Source organism: Hoplias malabaricus, chromosome 14 (genome assembly GCF_029633855.1).
Source record: "Hoplias malabaricus isolate fHopMal1 chromosome 14, fHopMal1.hap1, whole genome shotgun sequence".
NCBI classification, from domain to species: Eukaryota; Metazoa; Chordata; class Actinopteri; order Characiformes; family Erythrinidae; genus Hoplias; species Hoplias malabaricus.
Genome location: NC_089813.1, coordinates 23,283,674 through 23,307,253, shown reverse-complemented (window position 1 = coordinate 23,307,253; position 23,580 = coordinate 23,283,674). Strand labels below are relative to the sequence as shown.

General features: G+C 37.4%; 1 protein-coding gene across 1 annotated transcript in view; it reads left to right on the top strand.

Moving 5' to 3' along the window:
• Window positions 1–14,767, top strand: part of bicdl1 (BICD family like cargo adaptor 1) — a 60,683-nt gene extending 45,916 nt beyond the window's left edge. Inside the window, exons 6-11 of the mRNA XM_066644524.1 lie at window positions 686–865; window positions 5,542–5,760; window positions 6,486–6,629; window positions 6,950–7,080; window positions 10,268–10,388; window positions 13,639–14,767. Of these exons, the coding sequence (XP_066500621.1) occupies window positions 686–865; window positions 5,542–5,760; window positions 6,486–6,629; window positions 6,950–7,080; window positions 10,268–10,388; window positions 13,639–13,824 (981 nt within the window). The 3' untranslated portion in view covers window positions 13,825–14,767. The remainder of the gene's footprint in view (window positions 1–685; window positions 866–5,541; window positions 5,761–6,485; window positions 6,630–6,949; window positions 7,081–10,267; window positions 10,389–13,638) is intronic.
• Window positions 14,768–23,580: the final 8,813 nt, after the last annotated feature.

Genomic DNA, 23,580 nt, shown 5'->3' with positions numbered 1-23,580 from the left:
GACACTTAGTGTGCAGAGGCCATCTTTCTGCTGAGTCAATCGCTATAGACCTCCAAACTGCATTTTTGGAGATGGCCCCTACATGTTCCAGCATGACTATGCACCAGTGCACAAAGCAATGTCCAAAAATATTTAAACGAGCAAGTTTGGTGTGGAAGAAACTGACTGGCCTGCACAGGGTCCTGACCTCAACCCAATAGCACACTTATGGGATGAATTAGAGCAGAGAATACGAGCCAGATCCAACGTCGGTGTCTAAACTCACAAATGCACTTCTAGAAGAGTGGTCCAAAAAACACACTCCTAAACCTTCTGCAAAGCCTTCCCAGAAGAGTTGAAGCTGTTATAGCTGCAAAGAGAGGGCCGACATCTTATTAAACCCTAAAGATTATGAATGGAATATCACTCAAGTTCATATAGTGAAGGCAGATGAGCAAATAGTTTTGGCAATATAATGTATTTTTAAAATCATTCATGGCAAATAATGACAAGTATATATATACAAAACTTTAAATCAGTGCTGTGTGAGTGGGCAAATTTGGGGAACTCTACCTTTCTGCTGGAAATATGTAGTTGGACTTGGTGATGGATGTGGCAGAACACAAATGTTATATTAATTTCAAAGTTTAGACTGACTTTGTTTGGTTCAATGATCTACAAGAGTTTGTGATGTGTGTGTCCTCAGCTGCGGCAGAGTCAGCTGGAGCTGCAGGAGGTGCGTGTGTCTCACCGGCAGCTGAGTGCTAGGCTGGAGGAGCTGAGTGAGGAGAAGAGCCTGCAAAGCTTTGGCCCAAACAGCCAATCACTGCTCTGTGAAATAGAGCAGAGTATGGAGCAGGAGGAACTGGAACAAGAAAGGGAGCAGGTACACACATTCACAAAATCAGTCAGAACACAACCTTGTGTCTCCTTTTTTGTTGTTCTTAATTTTTGTAGTGACATTATGTGAAAATATCAGCTGGCATTTACGCTGTATTACATTTTCATCAAGAACGGATCAATAGAAACATTCTAATTTATTGTTCCTTAAAAAGTATTCTAATAAGCTCTACCCATTGGAACACAAGAAGGATTGTGTTTACATGAATTTAAAACTTTAATTTGATGCAAAAGTCATAAGTGTTACATCATTCTTGATCTTGAGTCTACAACATCATTCATTCATTCATTCATTCAATGTCTGTAACCGATTATCCAGTTCAGCATCACTGTGGGTCCGGAGCCCACCTGGAATCACTGGGCCATTCACATATTCATGTTTGCCAACAAGTGTGTTCTGTTATAGCTAAACTGTGAGCCTGGAAAGCTTTACAGAAAGAGATGCTGGAGCACACAACAATTTTTAAATATAAAAACACCCCCAATTTATATGAAGATAAAACTGATATTTTAGATACATTTGATTGGTTTGTTTTTGTCATATAACTGAGCTTACATGAATGTGGTAAATTCCAAGTTTCAGTTAGCTACATCATAGTGCTTTTCTGTAGCACAGTACAGTAATACCTTGACTTATGAGTTTATATCGTTCTGTGACCGAATTCGTAACTCAATTTGCTCGTATAACAAATATAATTTCCCCATTAAAATGAACTGAAATGTTATTGATCCGTTCCAACACCCCAAAAACCACACCAATTCTTTTTGTTACGTGTTTTTAAATAAGAAAAAATGTACTTTATTAATAACGAGTAACGTATGAAAAACAGAATAACAGATAATTTGCTAGTACGGACCACTCCCATAGTGGCTGAAACAGGGAGGTGAACTCAGAAGTCTTTGGGGAGGAGTTCAGGGTGGCTTATGAATGCGTATGAAGCCAGACCCCCACCCACCCCCCCCTCCCCCCCGTTGGATTAATGAATATGAGAAAAGGGTGGAGACGGGGTGGAGGTGGGAGCAAGTTTAAAACAGTAGGCTCGGTGGGTTTGATATTGGGGAATATGGGAATCAGCAGATATGACCCAGCGCAGAGGAGTGAGCTGATGCAGTGAAGCAGTCGAGTTGAGCTCCATCTCCTGAACTAAATGAAGCAAGTTTGTCCGACGCAGAAATGCCGTGAATTTGCGGGGTATATATAGGGCTGAGAGGAGGAGTTCGGGCGTAGTCCTACTCCAAAAATGATGTTATTACATAACTTCAATAAAAGAGAATGTAAAGAACAAACTGGTTCTATTAAGTGTATTTACCTTGAATATCACACGAAGATGCTGGTGGAGGAGATTGGGGGAGGAGTTTGGTGGAAAAAAACACACGACAGAGATGCTTGCACAACAAGATAACTAAATGAACTGAATGCTTGCTGGGCTACCTAGTGGCTGGTTGTGTACCACTATCGACTGAGCAGCGGCTCATATCTCTGAAAATTTGTAAAATGATTCACTCGTAAGTCAAGGTTTCACTGTATTTTGTACAGGAAAATAATTATTTTGTAGTAAAGCTGATTTAAGTCTGTTGAGTCTGATTTTATCTAGTGTTTGGTAAAGCTCTTCCAACCAGAATACAGCCTGGGTTGTTCATCAGGATTGTGTAATCAGAATGCATGTCTTACAGTTGAGTCAATATGGCAGGGTTCATCAGAATACAATTGACCTAACTTTACAACTAACTTTTATTTAAAAAGGTGACATTCACAACTGTAATCAAAAACACATTTTTAAGAACAAATTTCAGAACGTTTCCTCACCATTTGCTAGCTTGCTAGTCTACATGAAGCCATAGTCTGCACGAAGCCATTTACAAGACAAAGCCTCATACCTGTGAGCACAAAGTTGAGTGAATGGTCTTCTGCCTGTTTTCAACTTTTCAGTCTTTCTTTTAACCCAAACTCAGCGCTAAACTCACAACTGCTGTGGGCTTCTGGGTTTGTGTTATTTCTCCCCACCTGTTTTCAGACTGTGACATCAGTAGTTAGTGAGTACCCACAGTGCCCCCTCCCTGTGGCTTTCTTAAATGCACATGAATTAACTCTGGCATTGTACTTAAATGTATTTTTAAATACAGCTCTCATTTTGAGATACAATGCACATTTTTAAATACCATTATCATTACAATTACCATTGTATCACCCAACCCTAATTGTGATGCTGAACAAATCAGTTACAGAAAATGAATGATTGGATGCATAAAAGTGGCACTCAGGTAGTGTCACTGCCACACAGCTCCAGGGTCTTGGGGTCAAATTATGCATATAATCACTGACATTGAGGAGTTTGTTGTGCTCTTCCTGTGTATCCCCCAGGTACTCAGGGTACCTCCCATAGTTCAAACACACTTGTTGGTAGGGGGATGGGCTGTGCAAAATCCTCCATAGTTGTGAGTGTGTGAGAAACTGGCTGAGTGTGTGATGTCCTTTGGTAGACTGGTCCCTTTTCAGCATGCATGTTCTAAACATCAACACCTCTTGTTAGTCTACTCTGTCTGTAATCTGATTCAGTATGTAAATATACACATTTCTAGCACTGATTAGGATAGGTAAGATGAATATGATTTAAAGTTGCAAAATTATCACTTGTTTACTTAAATACATGTGTTAATAACCACATTACTAACAGATTCTTTCTTGAGAAAAAAGAACCCAACGTGTAAATTTTTCCAAAGTTTGTGTTGCTTCCAGAGATTAAGCCTGTATTATACAGTGCAGATAATGCATTACTGAGTCTATGTGAGAGAGCGTTACAGAGAGAAACAGAAGAGATACAGGTGCTTGAGCTCTGACTCACTGAAGCCAGCTCACCCACTCATACACACACACACAAACACAAATACACACACACACATATATGCAGTGAGAAAAAACACACGGATACTCACAGGGCAGTGAATGTCTCACCCTTGAAATTTTTTGCTCTCAGCACCCCCCCCCCATCTCTCTCTCTCTGTCTCTCTCCCTCTCTTTCTCACAGACACACACACACAAACACACACACACAAACTCTTTCTTTTCATCTTGTTCTCTTTTACACAGACACATATTTACAACATGACAGCCACAGAAGTCAAGTCATCCTAAGCCTTGTTGTTTTAGTCTCCTCTCTACTCTATAAATGTTATTTAAATCAAATTAATAATTTTACAAAATTTGACCACAACTTCCTTCAATAATGCACTCATATTACAGTCTAGTGCCGTGTTTGCAGTTTGAAATACTGTTGAAATCAGAAGGTAGATTACTTTTATGAAATATGGATTAAATAACTAACTCACTCTTACTATTTCTCTCTTGTGCACCACACATACATATACACTGTGAGATATTTGGCCTGATTGTTTTCTGTGATGTTTTTTTTTTTTGTGCCTGGTTTAGTCTATACATTTATCTCTTATAAAGTTGTTGAAGTTGGACTATGGAGATGTTTTATTGCCTGAGGTGTGAGCTGCATGCTGCACTTTTTTCAATTAAAGCTTGTGTCCAAGCTTCATTACATGTGATGTTAATCCCTTCCCTTAAACTTTTACTCAGCAAATTGAGATATTCTAATTAATATATCATGAATACCCAGAATTCTAATAAAAAGGAACCCGTTTGTCATTCATACCACTTTACACATTTATTTGTTTTATCTCCCATACAAAAACCACAAGGAAATACTAGTATTTTTACTTGCAAATAATTGTGATTAATCAATTTTTAATCAATTTACACCACTAGTAATAACATAATTAATTACACAGATACTAGTCTAAGATTTCTTCCTTAAAAAAGTAACCAGTAACAAGTTCCTTTTGTTAATTGTTTCACACTGTAATGGAATTACAGTTAGGCTTTATTTTATTTGTAAACTAGCCACTACAAATGTCACACAAATCTTGAAATAAAATCTTAGAATACAAAACATTTTGAGATATTTTTGAATGTCTGAACTAGATGTCTGAACTAGTCTGTTACATTAATTTTGAGACACACTCCAGTGGATTTATAATCCATCAATTTTATATTAAAGTGATTGGTTGCTATTATTGGTACAGATTCTGTCACAGTAAACTGTGAGTAATCAATATTGTTTTTGAGAAAAATATATCTAATGCTAGGAATATATATATACACCTAGCATTAGATATATTATAGATATAGATAGATCTATATCTGTATAGATATAGATCTATATATATACAGTTATTCCTGTACTTGTGTTGTGCTATTTAGTTACAATCATTTTATTACTAGAAGATGTTCCTTTGTACTGCATTATCCCAACACTGATGGTTGCATAATGGATTACATTCAAATTTGATTTGAATCTTTTCTGAAAGATCATACTACTGACAGATCAGATTTTTCACTTGTTTTAATGAAAAGGTATAACAAAAGTTATATAATCAATAAAATCTCTTTCTTCCAAAACAACAGTCAACAATTAAATGTAATTTGTAATCTATTAAAAAATTATAATCTCATCTTTAAATTACAAACTTAAATAACTGTACTAATAATGGTACTAATGAAAATAATGAGTGAGCGTTTAAAAAAAAAAAAGGAAAAAAAAAGGAAAAAGAAGTGTTTAAAGTGTAGAGACCTAATCACATGCTCTTTCTCTGCAGCTGCGGCTACAGCTTTGGGAAGCCTACTGCCAGGTGCGTTCCATCTGTTCTCACCTGCGAGGAAATGATATCACAGACTCCGCCCTGTCCACAGATTCCTCAATGGACGAGTCATCAGAGACGTCATCTGCTAAAGACGTGCCCACAGGCAGCCTGCAGTCCAGCCTGCTAGAGCTGCGCAGACTCACACAAAACCTGCTGGATGGCAATGAGTCCACGGTAACCCCCACAGACATAAGAAAAAAATTAAATAAATTTCACTATATGTTATGAATGACGGTATTTAGATTGTCTGAGGTTTAAACATGGAACCCGCAAAAAAGCATATTTTAAACATACTATTGCAATTAGATTACATACTATGTGCAACAGACCCTGCACTCTATGAAATTAAATAGGATAAATTATGTTCTCACTTTAATGAAACAGTGGTCAGTTGGTAAGTGTTACAGACAATAATCACAATATGCTTACCAAAAACAATTTTCATGTATTTAATCATGACAGAATAACATCATATTTGCCACCTCTACTATCCCTCCTAGAGCATGAATAAGTCTAGAAAGATGGTTTGTAGTTGTGGAAGTCACTGATACAAATACGGAATATGCATCAATCAACCAACAAACAAACAAAAAAACAAAAAAATAAATAAAATATCCCAAAGTAGGCCAATTTAAATCCACATTTTCGCTGTCATAGTTTCCTCCTTAAATCATTACTAGTGTGGTTCTGCGGTAAAAATGTGGCAGTGAAAGAGGATTGAAGATGATGAGATGATGATGATGAGGATGATGAGAAGATGTTTAATAGATATTCTAAAGCAGCGCTTCTTAATCTTGTTTCTGGGGTGGCCTACTTGGTTTTTGTGCCTCTGATACTCAGAACCACTGTTCACATTTGTGGTCATTGTTGTGTGTGTGTGTGTGTGTGTGTGTCGGTAGGGCTCACGGCGCAGTGACGAGGAGGTGTTGGAAGAGCAGGTGAGGAAGCTGGGTGAGGAGCTGAAAGAAGTAAGAGAACTTTACGAACAGGAACAAGAAAGAGTACGAAGGGCACAGGAAGAGGTGTTGCAGCTCCATAATCAGGTACACTCACACACACACACACACACACACACACACACACTGACTCATAAAAACAGATGAAAATTAGTTGATCCTACCAGATAAATTGAGAGAGATATAGGAAATGTACAGGTCACATTTTACTTGCATGCAACATAAAAGTAATTTAAAATGAATCCTAAACAACCTTCAGTTTCTCATTAATTTGAGGGGGAGCCTTTGTGTCAAGCTTGTCCAGGAGCTCTGAAATAAAGAACTGGTGGGCTGAGTTGAATAAATCAATTAAATTTGTTCTTCAGTTGAGACTGACTCCACTGTTGTGTTTCAACATGCTGTTGTAGATTGCACTGCTCTCATTAGAAGTGTGTTCATCTCGTGAGGAGAATGAGAGATTACGAGCCATGTCAGAGGTTCGAGAACCCAGCGAACAACTGCAGAGTGCCATCCGAGACCGAGACGACGCCATTGCCAAGTACATATATCATATTGTATTAATATATTACGTTTATTTGGATATACTTGTTGCACCTCCTTGTCTTCCCAGTAATGTGGCATACAGAAAAAAGGCACATCTAATCAAAATATATACTGTTCTTGTCTGAGGCAGATATGTGAGTCATGTGTCCAAAATGACTCCCTATTCACTAATTCGTACATTACCCACTATACAGTGCATTATTACAATAAACTAAATTCAGGAGGTTTTTACCAAACTATGCTGTGGATAGTTTTGGAATCAGTGAAGGGTTTTTAAACTTTTGTTCAAGCGACCCACATTTTGTCTATTGATTTATATTGCAAACCAGACAACACAAATTCCGAACATTTAATACAATATAAAATTAAATATAACTGATGTTGGTCCATTTGCTTCTCCACACCACTATTAACAGCAACATCTCCATTTTGCCTAAGTCTTACTAATGTAACATTTAAAGTAGAACTGGAAGGTCTGTGTCATATTGCAGAAGCGTTAGGAGTAGGTGATAATATATGATTATCAAACATTTCTGAAGGTGTATAACAGCCTCAATTTACCTAAAGTCCAGCTGTGCTTCTCTAATATCACTACAGACCAAAGCACAGTGACCTTAACTGCCTGGAAATCAAGCACTAACCTTTTTTATTTTTGTTTTGATGATGTGTCCTACTCATGAAGTGTTGTCCCGTTTCGTAGGGAAAGATTTCAACCACTATATTATTCCATAAGGAAGTGGCTAGGGGTGCAGTGTTTAAGTAACGTTGCATGGTATGGGAGAAGGGTACTGGAGCTACCATTCACAAGTTTAGTTGAGAAATTTAAATGTGCAAATGTGAGTCGTGAGTTGATTTTTTCAGGATCGAAAGATGCTGTGGTAAAAGCAGCAGCATCAATCACAAAAACAGGAAGGAAGTAGAATCCAAAAGTAGCTGTGCTGGTAGCCAGGAGCTCATTAGAATTAAGGGATGTGACTGGCCAATACAATGCAGAAGAGCAGGCCATGGGTCAGGTGATTCGTGGAAAGCTTTTTACTAAAAGGACACATCACCAGACAGAAGGCAAATGATGACAAGTTTTATACGCGAGCAGGAAGAGGAGGCACGGTATGCAACAGGCAAAACAAAGCCAGGCAAAACAGGCAAAACAAAGCCAGTGGCTTCAATGGGAGAATCTAGAGAAGCAGAAGATTTCCTGGAAAGAGTTGTGGAGCAACTTATGACGTCCTACCAACACCGCAAAATCTTAGACAGTGGGTAGGTAAAGACCCTAGTTGAGGATTATGTACAGGGGTTGGCACGTTGAAGCATATTCTATAAACTTGAAAAGTTAGTTTGTCACAGGGTTCTGGAGACATAATCAGGTTCTAAGGGTTTTAGCATGTTTGTTGGATCGCAAATGACTAGAGGTTAATGCATTGGCGAGTAGCTGTAATAATAAAATAGTTAGTTATGTGTGTGAGGGGAAATGCTTTTGAGAAAGTACGCAGGCTACAAATATTGGTAGATGGGGTGAAGCACGAGACTGGAAATTAGTGGAAAAAACCTGCAGGTCCCAGAGAGCATTGTGTTAACTACACTGAGGCCAGATATGGTGCTCTACTCTGAAAGTAAATAGATAGTTTATTTCATTAAGTTTCATTTCATTAGCAGTTTCATTTGAGGATGCAGTAGATGAAGCATTTGAAAGGAAGAAGCTGAAGTATGCAGACTTGGCGGTTGAGGTGAGGGAACGTGGATGGCAGGCACATGTAAGCGGTGGAGATAGGTGTTAGAGGATTTGTAGCCAAATCTGCCACATTCCTGCTTGTGCAGTTGGGCATCAGGGGCCGTAAACTAAGGGCAGCTGTGAATGAGTTATCAGAAACAGCTGAAAGGTCTAGTCAGTGGTTGTGGATAAGGAGAGCACAGTTTACTTGGGGAAATGCACTGTAGAGATTCTATTGGGATTGTTGGTGATGCAGCATGTAAAATTCACATGGAACTGGTGGCACTGAGCATGCATTAACAGTGCCAGTCTGGCTAGGTACAACCTTAGTCACCAGGGAGGCCAGTGTGAATTTATGATTGTTGGTAAATTGTAAGGTAGGACTGTAAAGCTGGCTTGAAGTGGGGTGGACGCCAGACTTCACTGTTGAGCCTTCTGGAGGTGTTGTGGTCCTAATTCAGCGAAACACTGGCAAGGGGAGTTGCCTACCTGATGACCCCTGTGAAGAGCTAGTGATGCAGTGAGTGGTTTGAGTACTCGTATGATGAGCTCAATGAACAACCGTAGATGTTAAGGGTAGCTAGGTGCTGTTGTGGTGGTTGGTGATGTAGCACATAAAGATCACATGGAACTGGTGGCACTGAGCATGCTTTAACGGTGCCAGTGGGGCTAGGTACAGCCTTAGTCATCAGGGAGGCCAGTGTGGATTTACAGTTGTTGATGGTAGAGTTTAAGATAGGACTGTAAAGCTGGCTTGGAGTGGGATGGATCTGGGACACCAGACTTCACTGTTGAGCCTTCTGGAGGTGTTGTGGGCTTAATTCAGTGAAACACCATCAAAATGAGGGGCCTGCCTGATGACCCCTGTGAAGAGCTAGTGATACAGTGGCTGGTTTGGGTACTCATGGGCTGGGCTCAATGAGTAACCATAGTGGTTAAGGACAGCTGGTTGCTGATCGGATCATAAATGGCCACAGCAACCTTAGTGCTGAGGTGTAGCATTCAACAGGAATTTTGGTGGCTGCAGGTAGGAAGAGAGTAGTAGTGTAGTGGGCCCTATGTGAAACTCTAATGGTTTGGCATAGGATAGTTTACATCTTATCTTGTGTATGATTATAATGTAAGTTCGTTCCAAGGGGGTAACAATAAAAAATGGGATTCACCCTTAAAGTTAGAACAGCGTTTATTTTGTGTATGTGTGCTTGTTAAAATTCTTTTATTTAATTATTATTATTATTGTGATCTGCTTCATTATTATTATTATTATTTTTTTTTTTTGCTCACGAGCCAGGGTTTATCTTTTCTGAGACCATTACAAAATGGTGGAACCCCAAAATAGTGCACTATATAGTGAATAGGGCACAGTTTGGACACAGTAGATGTACTCCCAGCAGATTTTTAACCATGACCTGATTTTATCATGTGTTTCATGTACTGCCATGGAATTGACTATCTCTCGCTATCTCTACTTCAGGAAAAAAGCAGTGGAGATGGAGCTGGCTAAGTGTAAGATAGACATCATGTCTCTAAACAGTCAGCTCCTGGATGCAATCCAGCAGAAGCTCAACCTGTCGCAACAGCTAGAAGCCTGGCAGGTGGGTCAGAGGCCCCACAAAAACACACAGGCACAGTTTTAACCATATATGTCTGTACCACAGAGGGACTTTTATATGAAGACCAGGGGGTCACATTCTTGCTTATAGAGAAAGGAGTTAGATCACTGAGCAATGCAGAAAAAAACATGGGGCACTAATTAAAAGTGCTGTTGATACTCCCATGGACCCAAGTCTTTCCTTTAGGAGATATTGTTTTGTTACATAGCTCTACTGAGTAGGTGGTCCGTAAAATTTCTTTCTTTCTCTCCCTTTCTCTGGATGTGTCTCCTCCTCTCTTTGTACCAGTAATTTCTATCCTTTCTGTTTATCATTCATTATTTGTCTTCTCTTTGTCTCAGTCTTCCCTGTGGACTCTTTTGTTTCTTTTCAGTATTTATTGTGTGTCTTGTCATTCTCTTTATCACTGTCTCTTAAAGCAATGATTCATCACAAGATCTAATGTTTGATATCTAAAGATTGATTCTTTCATTTTAATGTGTATAAGTTATAGCTAACACATAATTAATTTAAAGGGGACGTTTTGTGAAAAAACCACCTTTTGAGTGTATTAGCGCATTATTTTGGAGTTCTGGAGTTTTTAGCAACCCACAAAGAATGAAATAAAACAACCCAGTCGGTTTCTTGTGATAGTCTGCCTTAGTCTAAAACAGATTCCTGATTTTGTGCTCTATCTGTGTAGATAGCAGACACTTCTGAGTTTTTCCAGTAACACTGGACCTGTTCTTATGTGAGTGCACAAAGATAAGGTTAAATGGAGTGAATCAAACTGATTAAACTGATTTAGTCATTACTGATTAAATATGGAGAAATTGAGAATGGAAAAGAAAGAGAATAAATCAAAAGTGACTAAAGCCAGCTTTTCTGCTCCTGCTGCCTCACTACTGAGTCCTTCACATTTGAAAGTGAGAAGAGTGAGAAGAGGCTCTTCTCATCTGGGGCTGAAACCAGGTGTTCTGAACAGGGCTGTAAGAAAATTGCATCAAAAGTCATTTGACTTTTTACATAACAGTTTTTGAGACCAAATAACAATGGTTTGAGGCAAGTGTGTGATGATTAAGGCAGACATTTTGAATCCATAAAAGCAAAATAAAATACTAAATGGTCCCATGTGTCAGCCAAAAAGAGTCATGGCTTTAGTCAATCGCATAAAAAGTCCTATACAATTTCTGGTAAAAGAGTTTTAAGTAAAAAGAGAGTAAAAATGATCACAGTTAATCATTTAGTAATGACAGAAACAAACATTATTCTAGTATTTTAGAAAGTCCTAATATAATGCTAGTTAATGCTAGTTCTTGTTTCTTATCATTATTGTGATATTACTGAACCATTTCCTAAGGCTTATCGCTGTCTTAAGTATCATGAATTTTGAATTCTTATTGTAAAGGTTTACCAAATTTTCTAGGGAAAAACAGCAGCTTTTAAATACATATAATAAGTTAAGTGGTGCCTATAGGAAAAAATTTCATATTACAAACAAGAACTTTGTGTGTGGGCACCATGGACAAATCCAACCTCATTCTGAAGTAAATTATGCAATTAAAACTGCATATGATACAACTTATTTGCTGCTGTCAAAACTCTATTTTCAAAGAATGTTTAAAAAAAGGAACAAAACCATTAAAAATAAATAAGTACACAACAGAGTTACAGCTGCCAGTGCCACTAAATTAGTTTCCTGCTGACATTGACCTCTGCCCATAAACACACAATAAGCCACCCCAGTACCATTGTGCAGAGAGTAACTGCTCTACATGTGAAAGATTGAACTTTGTTTCTTATATAAGCCCACAATGGTGTACCTGTAAGAGTTCTTGGGTAAGATTCCTTACTCCACATACTTTTAAATGTAACGCAATTAAACTGTAGGTTTTTCAAGGAAACAGCATCTCCTAAATTCCTTAAACGTATTGAATGAATACCAAATGTTTTGTGAATGTGTCCTTTACAGTAGTTTTTCGATAAATGTAAGGGTTCAATAAAAATTTTGATGAACCATTGCTTTAAGTGTATGTGTGTGCAGGAGTGTGTGAGTTAATGAGGATGTGTGAATGTGTCTGTCTATATATCCTCCCTTCACCCTGTATAACTTGTAGCTCTCCCCAATCTTTCTCTCTTTCTCTTTCTCTCCCTCTCTCTCCCTGCCTGCAGTTTGCCTCCTCAGGGCTGTTTACTGTGTGGCTCTTGTGGTTTCTGATCTAGTGGCCTTTCTCAGCTTCCGTACGAACCCCCTCTCCCCCTGTGGTAGCCCCTTCCTGCCTTAGAGGTGAGCTACTGTATGCCATCTCAACCCATGCCAACACCCCGACAGGGGTTCATACTAAAGATGGCACTGTTCTGATACCAAGACTCTGTATTGAGATGATATCAACAGAAAAAGTTGTAATAGACAATGGAAAGTGAAAAAGGAATGAACCTGATATAATACAGAATATAGTTTATTATATCAGGCGCTTTCTTGCGCTGCAACAAAAACACAGCAGATTACATGATAACAACAAAAGCCACATTTCTTGTACACATAACAAAAGAGTACTACAATTAAATTGTAGGGCACTGCTTTGAAATCTACATGACACCTATATGACACCTCATGAAATCTGACACAAACGTACATAAACATTTATAAATTCTTATTCCAAAAGGCATCAACTGTTATAAAAGCTTCTATTGTCAACTTTGATGTCAATTTACTGCCCTATGGTAAAGTGTTAACAAATATTTTATGGTCCTATTTGGTATGTATTTGCATACATCTAGATTAATAGTTTAATTTAACAGGAAAAGTTGCAGTGTTGTCCTGAAACTTACCATTCCACCTTAAAATACACTGAGCTTCCGAAGGTGAACAAACCAGAGAGAACTGAAGTTCTGCACAATCGTAGACGTTACTTTGAAAGCTTATTTTTAAAGACAAACCAATATCAGATCTGTATTGCTGTCAATCAAGTTCTCAAGTTTCCATTGTCTGTATCAGAAGAGGAACAGTGGCATTGTTCCATCTCTAGTTTATTCCTCTACCCTGACATTACTCTATGCATATGCTGAGGTCCATCCATTTCACTCATGTCATATTTTCATGTCGTATTATGACTCTTCCTGGTACTTTCATATACATCTCATCACTTTGGTCTGAATCTCTTTTTTTCTTCTGTCTACAACTGCAAGCTTCTCTCACTCTTCTTGTCATTCTCCATCTCTCTCTCTCTCTCTCTCTCTCTCTCTCCTTCAGGATGATATGCACAGAGTTATAGATCAACAGTTGATGGATAAGCATCAGGAGGAATGGAGGGATTCTCCGTACTCTTTCACCAGGGCCAATGTGGGTCCCCGCACCCACTCGGGACCCCATTCCAGAAGGCCCCACCGCCTCTCAGAAGGCGACAAGCGCCTGTTCTCGTTTTTCAAGAAGAACTGAGCATGAAGTCTTAGTGAAGAGAAAGAAGTAACACTGAAAAATGTGGAGCACTGAATTTACTTGATTCAAATATTTACATAATGTCCACATGAATAAGTTACAGTACATCAACTCAGCTGTTTCCAAAACAGAGTAAACTGAACGACAAAACTGAGTTGATATTTTTTAATTAATAATACAGAAATAATACAGATTAGATGGTAAATGGTACAGATTAGAATCATTTAAATTCTGTGCATCAGTGAGAAAGTGAGAAAGCAATAGAGATACAGGAAAAGCAATGAAAGCATTGACAGACCTAGCCAAAGAATAAGACTGCAGAGTAAATAACCTCTAAACGACAGAATCTTGTGAAGGCCTGGAGCCATTTTGCACTTTATCTGCCCTAAACACTCCACTCCTTCAGATCATTCTAGATGAGGACCCAGGGAAGTCAGTGGGAATAGAAGAGACTGAGAGAGATGGTCCTTGGCTATTGTCCTCAGCTGAGAAAGCTTTGAGCTTCACTTCAGGGTGATTTGTACAGGGTTACCACATTTGCCCCATATCAGAGGCCAGCTTCCCCTCCTAGTGCCTCACCCCACTGCCAGTCAGTTTCACTGGAAGCCTGAGATTTAGCTCTGACAAACTGAAGGATTTGTTTGGCCTTTAACTCAGTATGTGTTGCACTCTACAGGGTTCAGAAGGGAGTTTTGATGTCAGGTTACAGGTTGAAGTGTGTGAATGAGTTTCGGGCTATGCAGCACTTCAAACAGGCATTTGGCCAGTATGTTCATTCACATGAGGCCTTATACTCAGTCAGCTGTTTACTTGAAGTACACTAAATAAGTATTCATTGCAGGAGAGAGAATGACATAATGAATATACCACATTAGCAGAATTATAAAAAAAATAATAAGCAATTTTGTTTTAAAACATTGTTAAAAAATTCCAGTAATGTCAAAGCCCCTAAAATTTACTAAACTATTGTACTTAACTTCAAAGTCAAAGTTTAATAAATCTCAGTAATAACTTATTCAGTACTCAAAAATATCTTAAAATATCACGATTGTAATTTACTGATATTTAACTGATTTAACCTTATTGTAATTTTAAGTGATTTAACATTATAGGGAATTTATTACATATTAACTTGACATTATGTAATACTTCATTGTGTTATATTATAACATTAGTGGATTTATTACATTGTCAAGTTAATGACAAATTTGTATTCCATTTCTAAATCACATTATTGGAATATTATTATAACATGTATGTATTTAACCTTTAACTTAACCTGGCTAATTGTTAAGAACATGTTCTTATTTACAGTGGCAGTCTAGCAAGCATTACTTGAGGGAAAAGGAAATATAATAAAGAGAGGGGAAAATCATGAATATTTTATTTAATTTTTAATAAAACATTTCTATATTCAATTAGTAAATAATGCAGAATTATGGTTCTTTTTTCAGCATAAGCAAATGATACATAAGCCTTAGCTAAACAACAAATCTATATTATACAAATTTAATACATGTAAATGTATCGGACTAATACAAAACTCAAGTTCATTCTTGTTGCTGCTTTATTTTTCTAACTGTAAAGAAAACCATGAAAATACCATGCAGCCCTGCGCAGCCTCAAGTGGTGTGAATGAACCTACAGGGCTAAACATTTTAGCTGCAGGCTGTTTGCAGCACTGATCCACATCACTACAAACTGTGCTGACAACAATTCTCCAGAGGTTAGTGTAAGTTGAAATGAAAGGTTTAATCCCAAGCAAAATGTCCTTAAAGCTGTGAGAGGTAAATGCTTTTTAAATCAGGTGTCTGTCACTAGATTTTATAAGGCCAGGCTTGAATGAAATGATTGTGCTGCAGATGAACTAAGTCATATAAAGGGCCTACTGCCATAGCCCCTGTCACATACATTCTAGGATGGGGAAAACCATAGTCCAGCCTATGGAAACAAAAGGGCCACGTCTTGGTCGTGAGCTTCCCTTGAATAGTGAAATACCCCTGACATGAGTGGGGATTCAAAATACTAAAAAAAAAAACAGCAACAACAAAAAAACTGTCTGGAAAGAGTAACAGAGTTGTGGCTTTTTTTTTACTTTTTTTTTTTTGTGGCTGTGCAATTCGGCAATGTCAGGCCCATTTCGAGCAAAGCTATGCAGATGTCTTCTCCTTTTATCTGAGGTGAATGATGGTTTGGAGAAACCCAAAGAATGACTTTTTATACTTACAGATAGGTTTGGAATAATAATAAAAAACAAATTGTTATATTTGTTATATGTAAATGTATAAATTTTGAAAAACAAAATCATACTTTTTCTAGAAGAGTCTTCATGTGTGCATCTGTGAGCGAGTCTGATTTGTGAGCATCTGTTTACAGACTGAAGCTCAGAGAACTTCAGAGTATTCATGGCTGAGTGGAGTGGAGACTCTGCTTTACTGGCTGATTGGACAGCTGCTGAAAAACTGATGACAGTGGAAGAGCTAACTGAAAGGCTAATGCTGTGTTTGTGGTCAAGTGGGAACTGGGACTTTTTGATTTACAAATCCATTCCAGTCGTCCACCTTCTAATTCTCACTTAGAAAATCTTAGAATGTTTTCTCCAAGTTGCATTTTTGTGACATCAACATAGCAGCAAATACAGAGCAAGATGTGTATTTTAAGCTTTTCTGTTTGGTGTATGATTCCTATTTGAGTACAATATCACTAAATACAGAGGGACACTTTGATATCTGTGAGCTTAAGTTGTTCTGTTTAAGATTTTATCATCAAAGTGCAATTTTATATTATTACCCTTGAATAAAAGGGCTCACAGCAGCCAAATAAGTGCTTCATTAATGTGCTAAACCAAACACAAACTCCAGCTTGAAAAGTCCTTAGTTCCCAGTTGTGATGAATGCAGTGTAACTGAAATGCCCTTCAGTTAGCAGTTGAAGAGCTAACAGAAAAGCTAATTGCTCAGCAATGAAAAAGCTGACTAAAGCAGCAGAAAATCTTGTTACTGACAAATTCTTGAAGTTGGTCTCACTTTGCATCAACATGCAGTTTTGGTAATCCAGTTATAAATGTATAAACACATGTTTAAAAAAAGTTTTTAAATATATATATATATATATATATATATATATATATATATATATATATATATATATATATATATATATCCACATACAATTATGTAAGCAGAAATGTATCTGCTGAGTGTTGACTAGGATAAACACAAAATGGATGACATGAGGCTTGGGGTATCCCCAGACCAATTACCTTTATGCACTTTGGGTTGATGAAAAGCCAGGTTGGCCGACTCTTATATTTCTGTTCTACTACATGATACCAATTTGGCTTGGCTTGCTGTTTGGTCCCTGGTACGGGCTGGTTTTCAACTATAAATGTAGCTGGTGAAGTTGCACAATCCCGTCTCTAATGTGAACCATGGGCTTTGAAAACCACAGTGAAATTGTTAAGAATAATTTACTCATCATGTGTTTGCACGTTGTTTGGGGGTGATTTTAGTATTTAACACAATTCCACACATAAGTTCAGACAGTTTAGTTTTTTTTTGTTCCCTGTTGCCCCATCTGGACTTTTTCATCAGCCACCAATCCAAAAAGCATCTGAACCTCTTAAAAAAACACGGCACAATTTTACAAGCTGCTGTTGTGAGTTGGATAAAAACAAATGAGATCTCTACTGTAGCTTGAAGATTTTACAAATGCATAGTTTGTGCTGGATGTCTGCATGTCATCATGATGGACAAGTCTCTCTGTCCAATCAACTGGAAAAAAACTGGAAATGTTTACACAGATCTAATACACATCGTCTGTATTATTTCTCAATGTTTGATGAAAAACCACAGGTACCAAAAGAATACACCAGACAGCCTGTGTTTGAAAACGTTTATAACCTAAATTATATAACTTAGGATGAATAAGTATATCCACATATGCTCCACACTGGAAATGCATGTTGATACAAAGTGTAAACAGCTTCCTTGATTCTGAGGTAGATAGAGACAGACATGATTGACAGGATTCAGTGATTGTTCACTATTTTCTATTTTAAGCAAGCAACTGGCTCTATTTGTTAGGTTACTTTGTGTCTTTTGCTGCCTTCAAGTTCTTTTTGGAAGGTCCTACTTATGAGTTTGGATGTTGTAATTATGATATTGATATGGTTGATGTCTGAAATTTTATGTGATTGGCTGGAGTTGAAAATGATTGATAGGTGCCCTTCACATTAAACACCACCCACTGTAGCTTCAACCTAGTCCAGTGGTTCCCAAACTTTTCTGCTGTGCCCCCATTACAGTTAAATTATTACAAGTGACATGCATTATGTATCTCATTCACTGGCCAGGCTGCACCCACCTAGCGGTCGCGTCCACCATTTTAGGAACCACTGCCCTAGTCTCTGTTTTGGTATTGACACATTATCCGAAGTCGGATAATCAGGGCCCATCAAAAAGTTTAGATTCACACTAGTAAACATGACATTGTGGTGGTTTTCATGTGTGTTAAAAGTTGATATTTCCAACAGGTCGTGAAGGCAGCAACTGGTGTCAGTTCTGAATGAATTACTGTCATAGGTTTAGGCTTCCAGAGGACCAAACCAGACAATAGTCAGAGTTGGAACCCCTCCACTATTAGCAGGTTAGCGTTTGTGTTTTGTGTGGAGAAAAAATGCATCTCTGTCTTTTTGGGTTTTGTTCTTATGTTTTTCAGTTTCTTCTCTCATGTCTGTTACACTGTTCTGTGAATGTCATCTGTTAATTTGACTTTATACTGTCTTTTGTTTTCCATTTAAACACTGTTTTTAAAAGTCATTGTAGTCTGCGTCCTGAATCCTTTTTTTTCTTCGTTTTCTAAGTATGAACACACCTAGGCCTAGACAGCTGTAAATGTGAATGTGATGGCTTCAGGGAGACAAGAGCATTTCTTGTAAATGTGTAGTATATCATTGCTGTCCAAAGAAAAACATGTATCTCCATTTATGTGGATTTTTAATTTACTACATCACTTGAACACAGCTGTCCTTCACATTGTGTGTAAATTTCATGATGAATGGACCAATAGAAATGCTCATTGAATCTAATTACTTAAAATGAGATCTTTTTACACTGACTTCCATTGAAATGTAAAAAGTTTTTTTTCCTGGTTACTATTTTGGAGATACATGTTTTTCTTTGGACAGTAACATATTCACCACAAATGTTAAGAATCATTCAAATATGTACTTCCCTTTTTAGATTACCGTGTTCTCTCTCTGTGTGTGTGTGTGTGTGTGTGTATGTGTGTGTGGGTTTGTTTTATCATACATAACAGCTGTATTTAGCTCCTACTGACTGCCAAGGATCAGAGCGAAGCACAGTGGATATTCCTCATGCCCCTGCACACAGTTCAAGACCTTTTATCAGAAACAGTTCTCTCATGTTTAGAAATTTCTATGGAAGCATGTTTCCGCCACTTGAAGAAAAAAAAAGTCAGAATTATGAGATACTAAGTCATAATAATGATATGCTAAGCATAATTATGAGATACTGATAGCAAGAAAACTAAGGAAAAAAGGTCTATTTGGCGTTCTACAGTGTTTGCTGGTGACCACTGGTCATTAAACAAAGAGAGAGCTTGCCAAAATGCCACGTTTTAGAACGTTTCTATTCAGTCCAATTTGCAGATTTTTCCCTTATTACTTAATTATTTAGTAAATAATTTTAATCCAGCACAGTGTTAACATTTTCAACGTAATAATTTATATCAGGGCCAGTCATTGTATCTCTCGTAATTGTTGGTAATATTTGTATTAGTTTATTTTCTAGAATAAAAGTCTCTATATAAAGTCAGTGAGATTTAAAACTAGTTAGTTTTTGTGCACAGGACAGTAATCTGAGCGGTCTAAATGTGGACCAGCAGTGGGGTTCAATCAGTGGTGTGCCGACCTGAATAAACCAGTGGACGGATATATGCTCGCTATGCTGTTGTGAATGACACACTGGGTAATTTCTTTTGCCTTCAATGTTTTATCTCCTGCTGAAAGTTCATACATGATTGGAATTTAATTTTCTCTTTAATGAATGTAGGCCCTGGTGACTTTAGATATTTAGATGTTAAAAAATTTAAGATTAAACCAATCACAGCACATTCCACTTCACTAAAATAGATTAAACAAGTTTTTACAGACCCACGAGTAGTACAGACAAGTCCAGACAACTTTCTTCTTGCTTTGTTTGGTTTTAATACAAGTTTGTAATCGTACAGTACAGTGAAGGCTGAAATATCGATCATGAATCTCCATTTTCTCACACAGCCCATTCCATGTGGCCCTGATAGGCCACCGCCAATGGAATGCATCGCCGTTGACTTTGCATGTCATAATTATGACTTAGCATCTCATTATGATTTAACTTAATGCCTTTTTTTTCTTCAAGTGACGGAAATAGGCTTCCATACATTCTACTAGCTTGAGCTGCTATAAACATTTACCACAGACTGGCATTCTCACTAGTGTTTACTCAAGGCTGGCCTTCCTGGAATTAATCATTTGTTTTTGCCATAGTTGTTTCTTTCACACTAGCATGTTATCTGTCTTGAGTATCAGGATTATATCTGGATAAGGCCTAGCCAGATAAAGATGCAGATGTAAACACACCCAAAACACATTTAAAACATATATACAACTTATTAAAAAATAAGTCATACCACTCAAACACATTTGGGCCAAATCTGCCTCTTGAATCCCAGTTACATCACAAGCAAGTGTTGGTGTGGGGCGGACATGGGCCAAATGTCATGAGCTGGGCTTGATTTGTGATATGTTATGTATTGTCTTGGCCAGACATGGGCCAAATGTACACATCTGGCCTATGTAAGGTGGACCTGTGGCTGAGCTGAAGTAGCCAAACTCACCCTGAGACAAACTTGTCATTCCAGAACAAATGTGGGCCATCAGAAAACTGCAGGACTAATAATGACTCAGATATTCATTATTCATTTAGGATCACAGTCTGCACACAGATATCCACTGTGCCTCATATGGCTTCGGGCAGTCATGCTAAACCTATAGAAGCACAGCTGTGTATTTCATAACAGTCTAGAACAGGAAGAATGGATATACGCTAGCTTACAATATTTCACAACAGACTCTGGGAATACCAGTTCCAAAGCATACATGTGTAAGTTTGTGACTCATAGTTTTCAAGAAATGCAGATTTTGACATTCACACATTTGGGAAATAGATGTCTGAAATGATCACAGTGCTCCTTGTCAGATGCATGTTACCATCAAGGATTATTACTGGCAGTTACATTTTTCTTTGGGAATGTTAACATATGATAACATCTGTCTGCATATGTGTGAGAATATATGGACTTGAAAACAGCAGGTTCTAAAAATTCACGTGTTGTTGCGCTATACCATAACCTTACAGAGGTTAAGCTAAAATGTCTGAAACCCAAGTAATTTGAGATTCTAAAGCCTTACAAAAATCATACTTCCAGGAAACAGGCCTCTGCTTAGAGGATTGTTTGCACCATCTTTCAGTTTTATTGAGAATTGAGAGAAGGATAATGTACTTGAATAATGTGGCAGTCTATGTGTAAATACACAGTCTCAGATGAAGCTAATCACAAGTGGACTTAATGCATAAGAAATAAAGTAACTGAGTTAATGAACTGAAAATTCAAAATCATTCTGATAAAATATTAGCAATCAGTGCAGACAGGTGAATGTGTGTGACAGATTTCATAGAGCTCATGACACATCCTGTTGTAAATAGGCCATATTTTCTACACCCTTTACATTCTTAAACAGTAAATAGTATTTATACATATGGAAACAATAAGTAGTTATGTTTTATACAATCAAAAAATCTTATTTTTCAAATTATCTTGAGAAAATAATGTATAGTTAATATACAATATACCATTTCTACATAGCCATGTTTCCATGTTATGAAAAGCATCTAATGAATGTGTTTCATCATGTGGAATGCACTGTGACATAATAAAATAAAAGTAAAAAAATGAAAAACAAATTCTGGAGTCTCTTATTATTGTTGCAAATCGGTTACAAATGCTTACAGTAGAAAGGACGTGGGATTGTCACCTATTGATGAATACTATAACGATTAGATTATATAAAGGTCTTACAACATAGACTTAAACTCTCAACATCTGCTCTCATAGTTCTCTTTAATATTAGAGCAGCATATAGCACACACGCTGCACCAGAAAGACTCCCAATCTAATCACATTAGAGTTTACTAATGTTCCCCCAGACCTTATTGATGCACCATAATTCTTCATGCTAGGACAGGGAATTGAGTTATTCATTATGCTATTCTATAATGTACACTATATATGTGTACATTTCCTCAATGGTTTTTGCTGACCTCATTTACCCATTGTGTTTGCTTACATGTTTGTTTATATAAAAATGAATGTCACCAATATTTTAGCCAGCTGTGCTGTTCTGTCTTCTGTTTTTCTCTGGTATCTCTATTCCAGGGTTGTGTTAGTTATTTGAAAACAATAGTTATATTTTCTTCATGCTTTATTTATTTAGGATATTTGGACATTTTTATATTAAAGATTAGTCTTCAAAGAAATTTGTACGAGCTCACAAAGCGCAGACTCTCCAAGTTGACAACATTTCACGCATTGGCTTCATTCATTCATTGTCTGTAAGCGCTTATCCAGTTCAGGGTCACTGCAGGTCTGGAGCCCACCTGGAATCACTGGGCGCAAAGCGGGAAGCGGGCATTAATTTTTGTTATTACAGCTATAAATGGTTATAAAATGAGTATTAAAAAACGTGTGTATAAATAAAGCTTGATATGGTGAAGTGTGCAAAACAGCCCCCCCCCAGCAGACTGGTGTTTGCTTTCTATACGGGGCGGGGGAATTGGTCAGAAAAACGATATATGCCACCTCTGAAATGTTAGACTGCAAGTCAAACTTAGGTATGTGATGTTGGATTAATTCCCCCTTGTAGAACACATATTGTCTCTGTCCAATAAAAAACAAGTATCTGTTTTTGTTGATTTTTAGTTTACATCATTTGAATGCTGCAGCTGTCCTTAATTTGAAAATTTCATAAGAATGTCTCCAAAATTACTTTGACTAAAATATTTTTACACTGACTTGCAATGAAATTTGGGACAATGAATTCCATTGAATATTTTGGGACATACATGTTAATTTTATTGGACAGTGACTATATATTGCTAGCATTTAATTGACAATATAAAGCTGGATAAGTAAAGAAATTCAAGTTGATTAATCAGATAAGTGACAAAAGGAGTTGAGAAAACTCAAATTACATTAGTGTGATTTTGTAAGTTTTCTCATGTCTTTAAGTGTTGCAATTGGTACAATGCTAACCCACAGATCTTTCACAGATTAATACAGCTTAGTTCTGATCTACTTAAACAGAAATATGTGATGCTTATAACATATTCAAGTACTATGTAGAATTATTATTGAAAATATGTTTTGTCCGAAGTATCACAGGAGGAGCCTCTTAGCTTGTAGCCCAGCTAATTAGCCAGGATATAATGAAATCATTTCATTTATATTCACACACACTTTCAGAAGATTAAATATTACTTTTCTTCACATACACACAACCATCAAACAACCATTACATGCACACAACATCCTGCTGGTCTTGACCTCCACTGATTCAGCAAAGTCACAAATGCTATAGGAGCTCCATACTCATCCTTGTGGAAAATCTGCAAAATTACACAGCTTTATATAGACC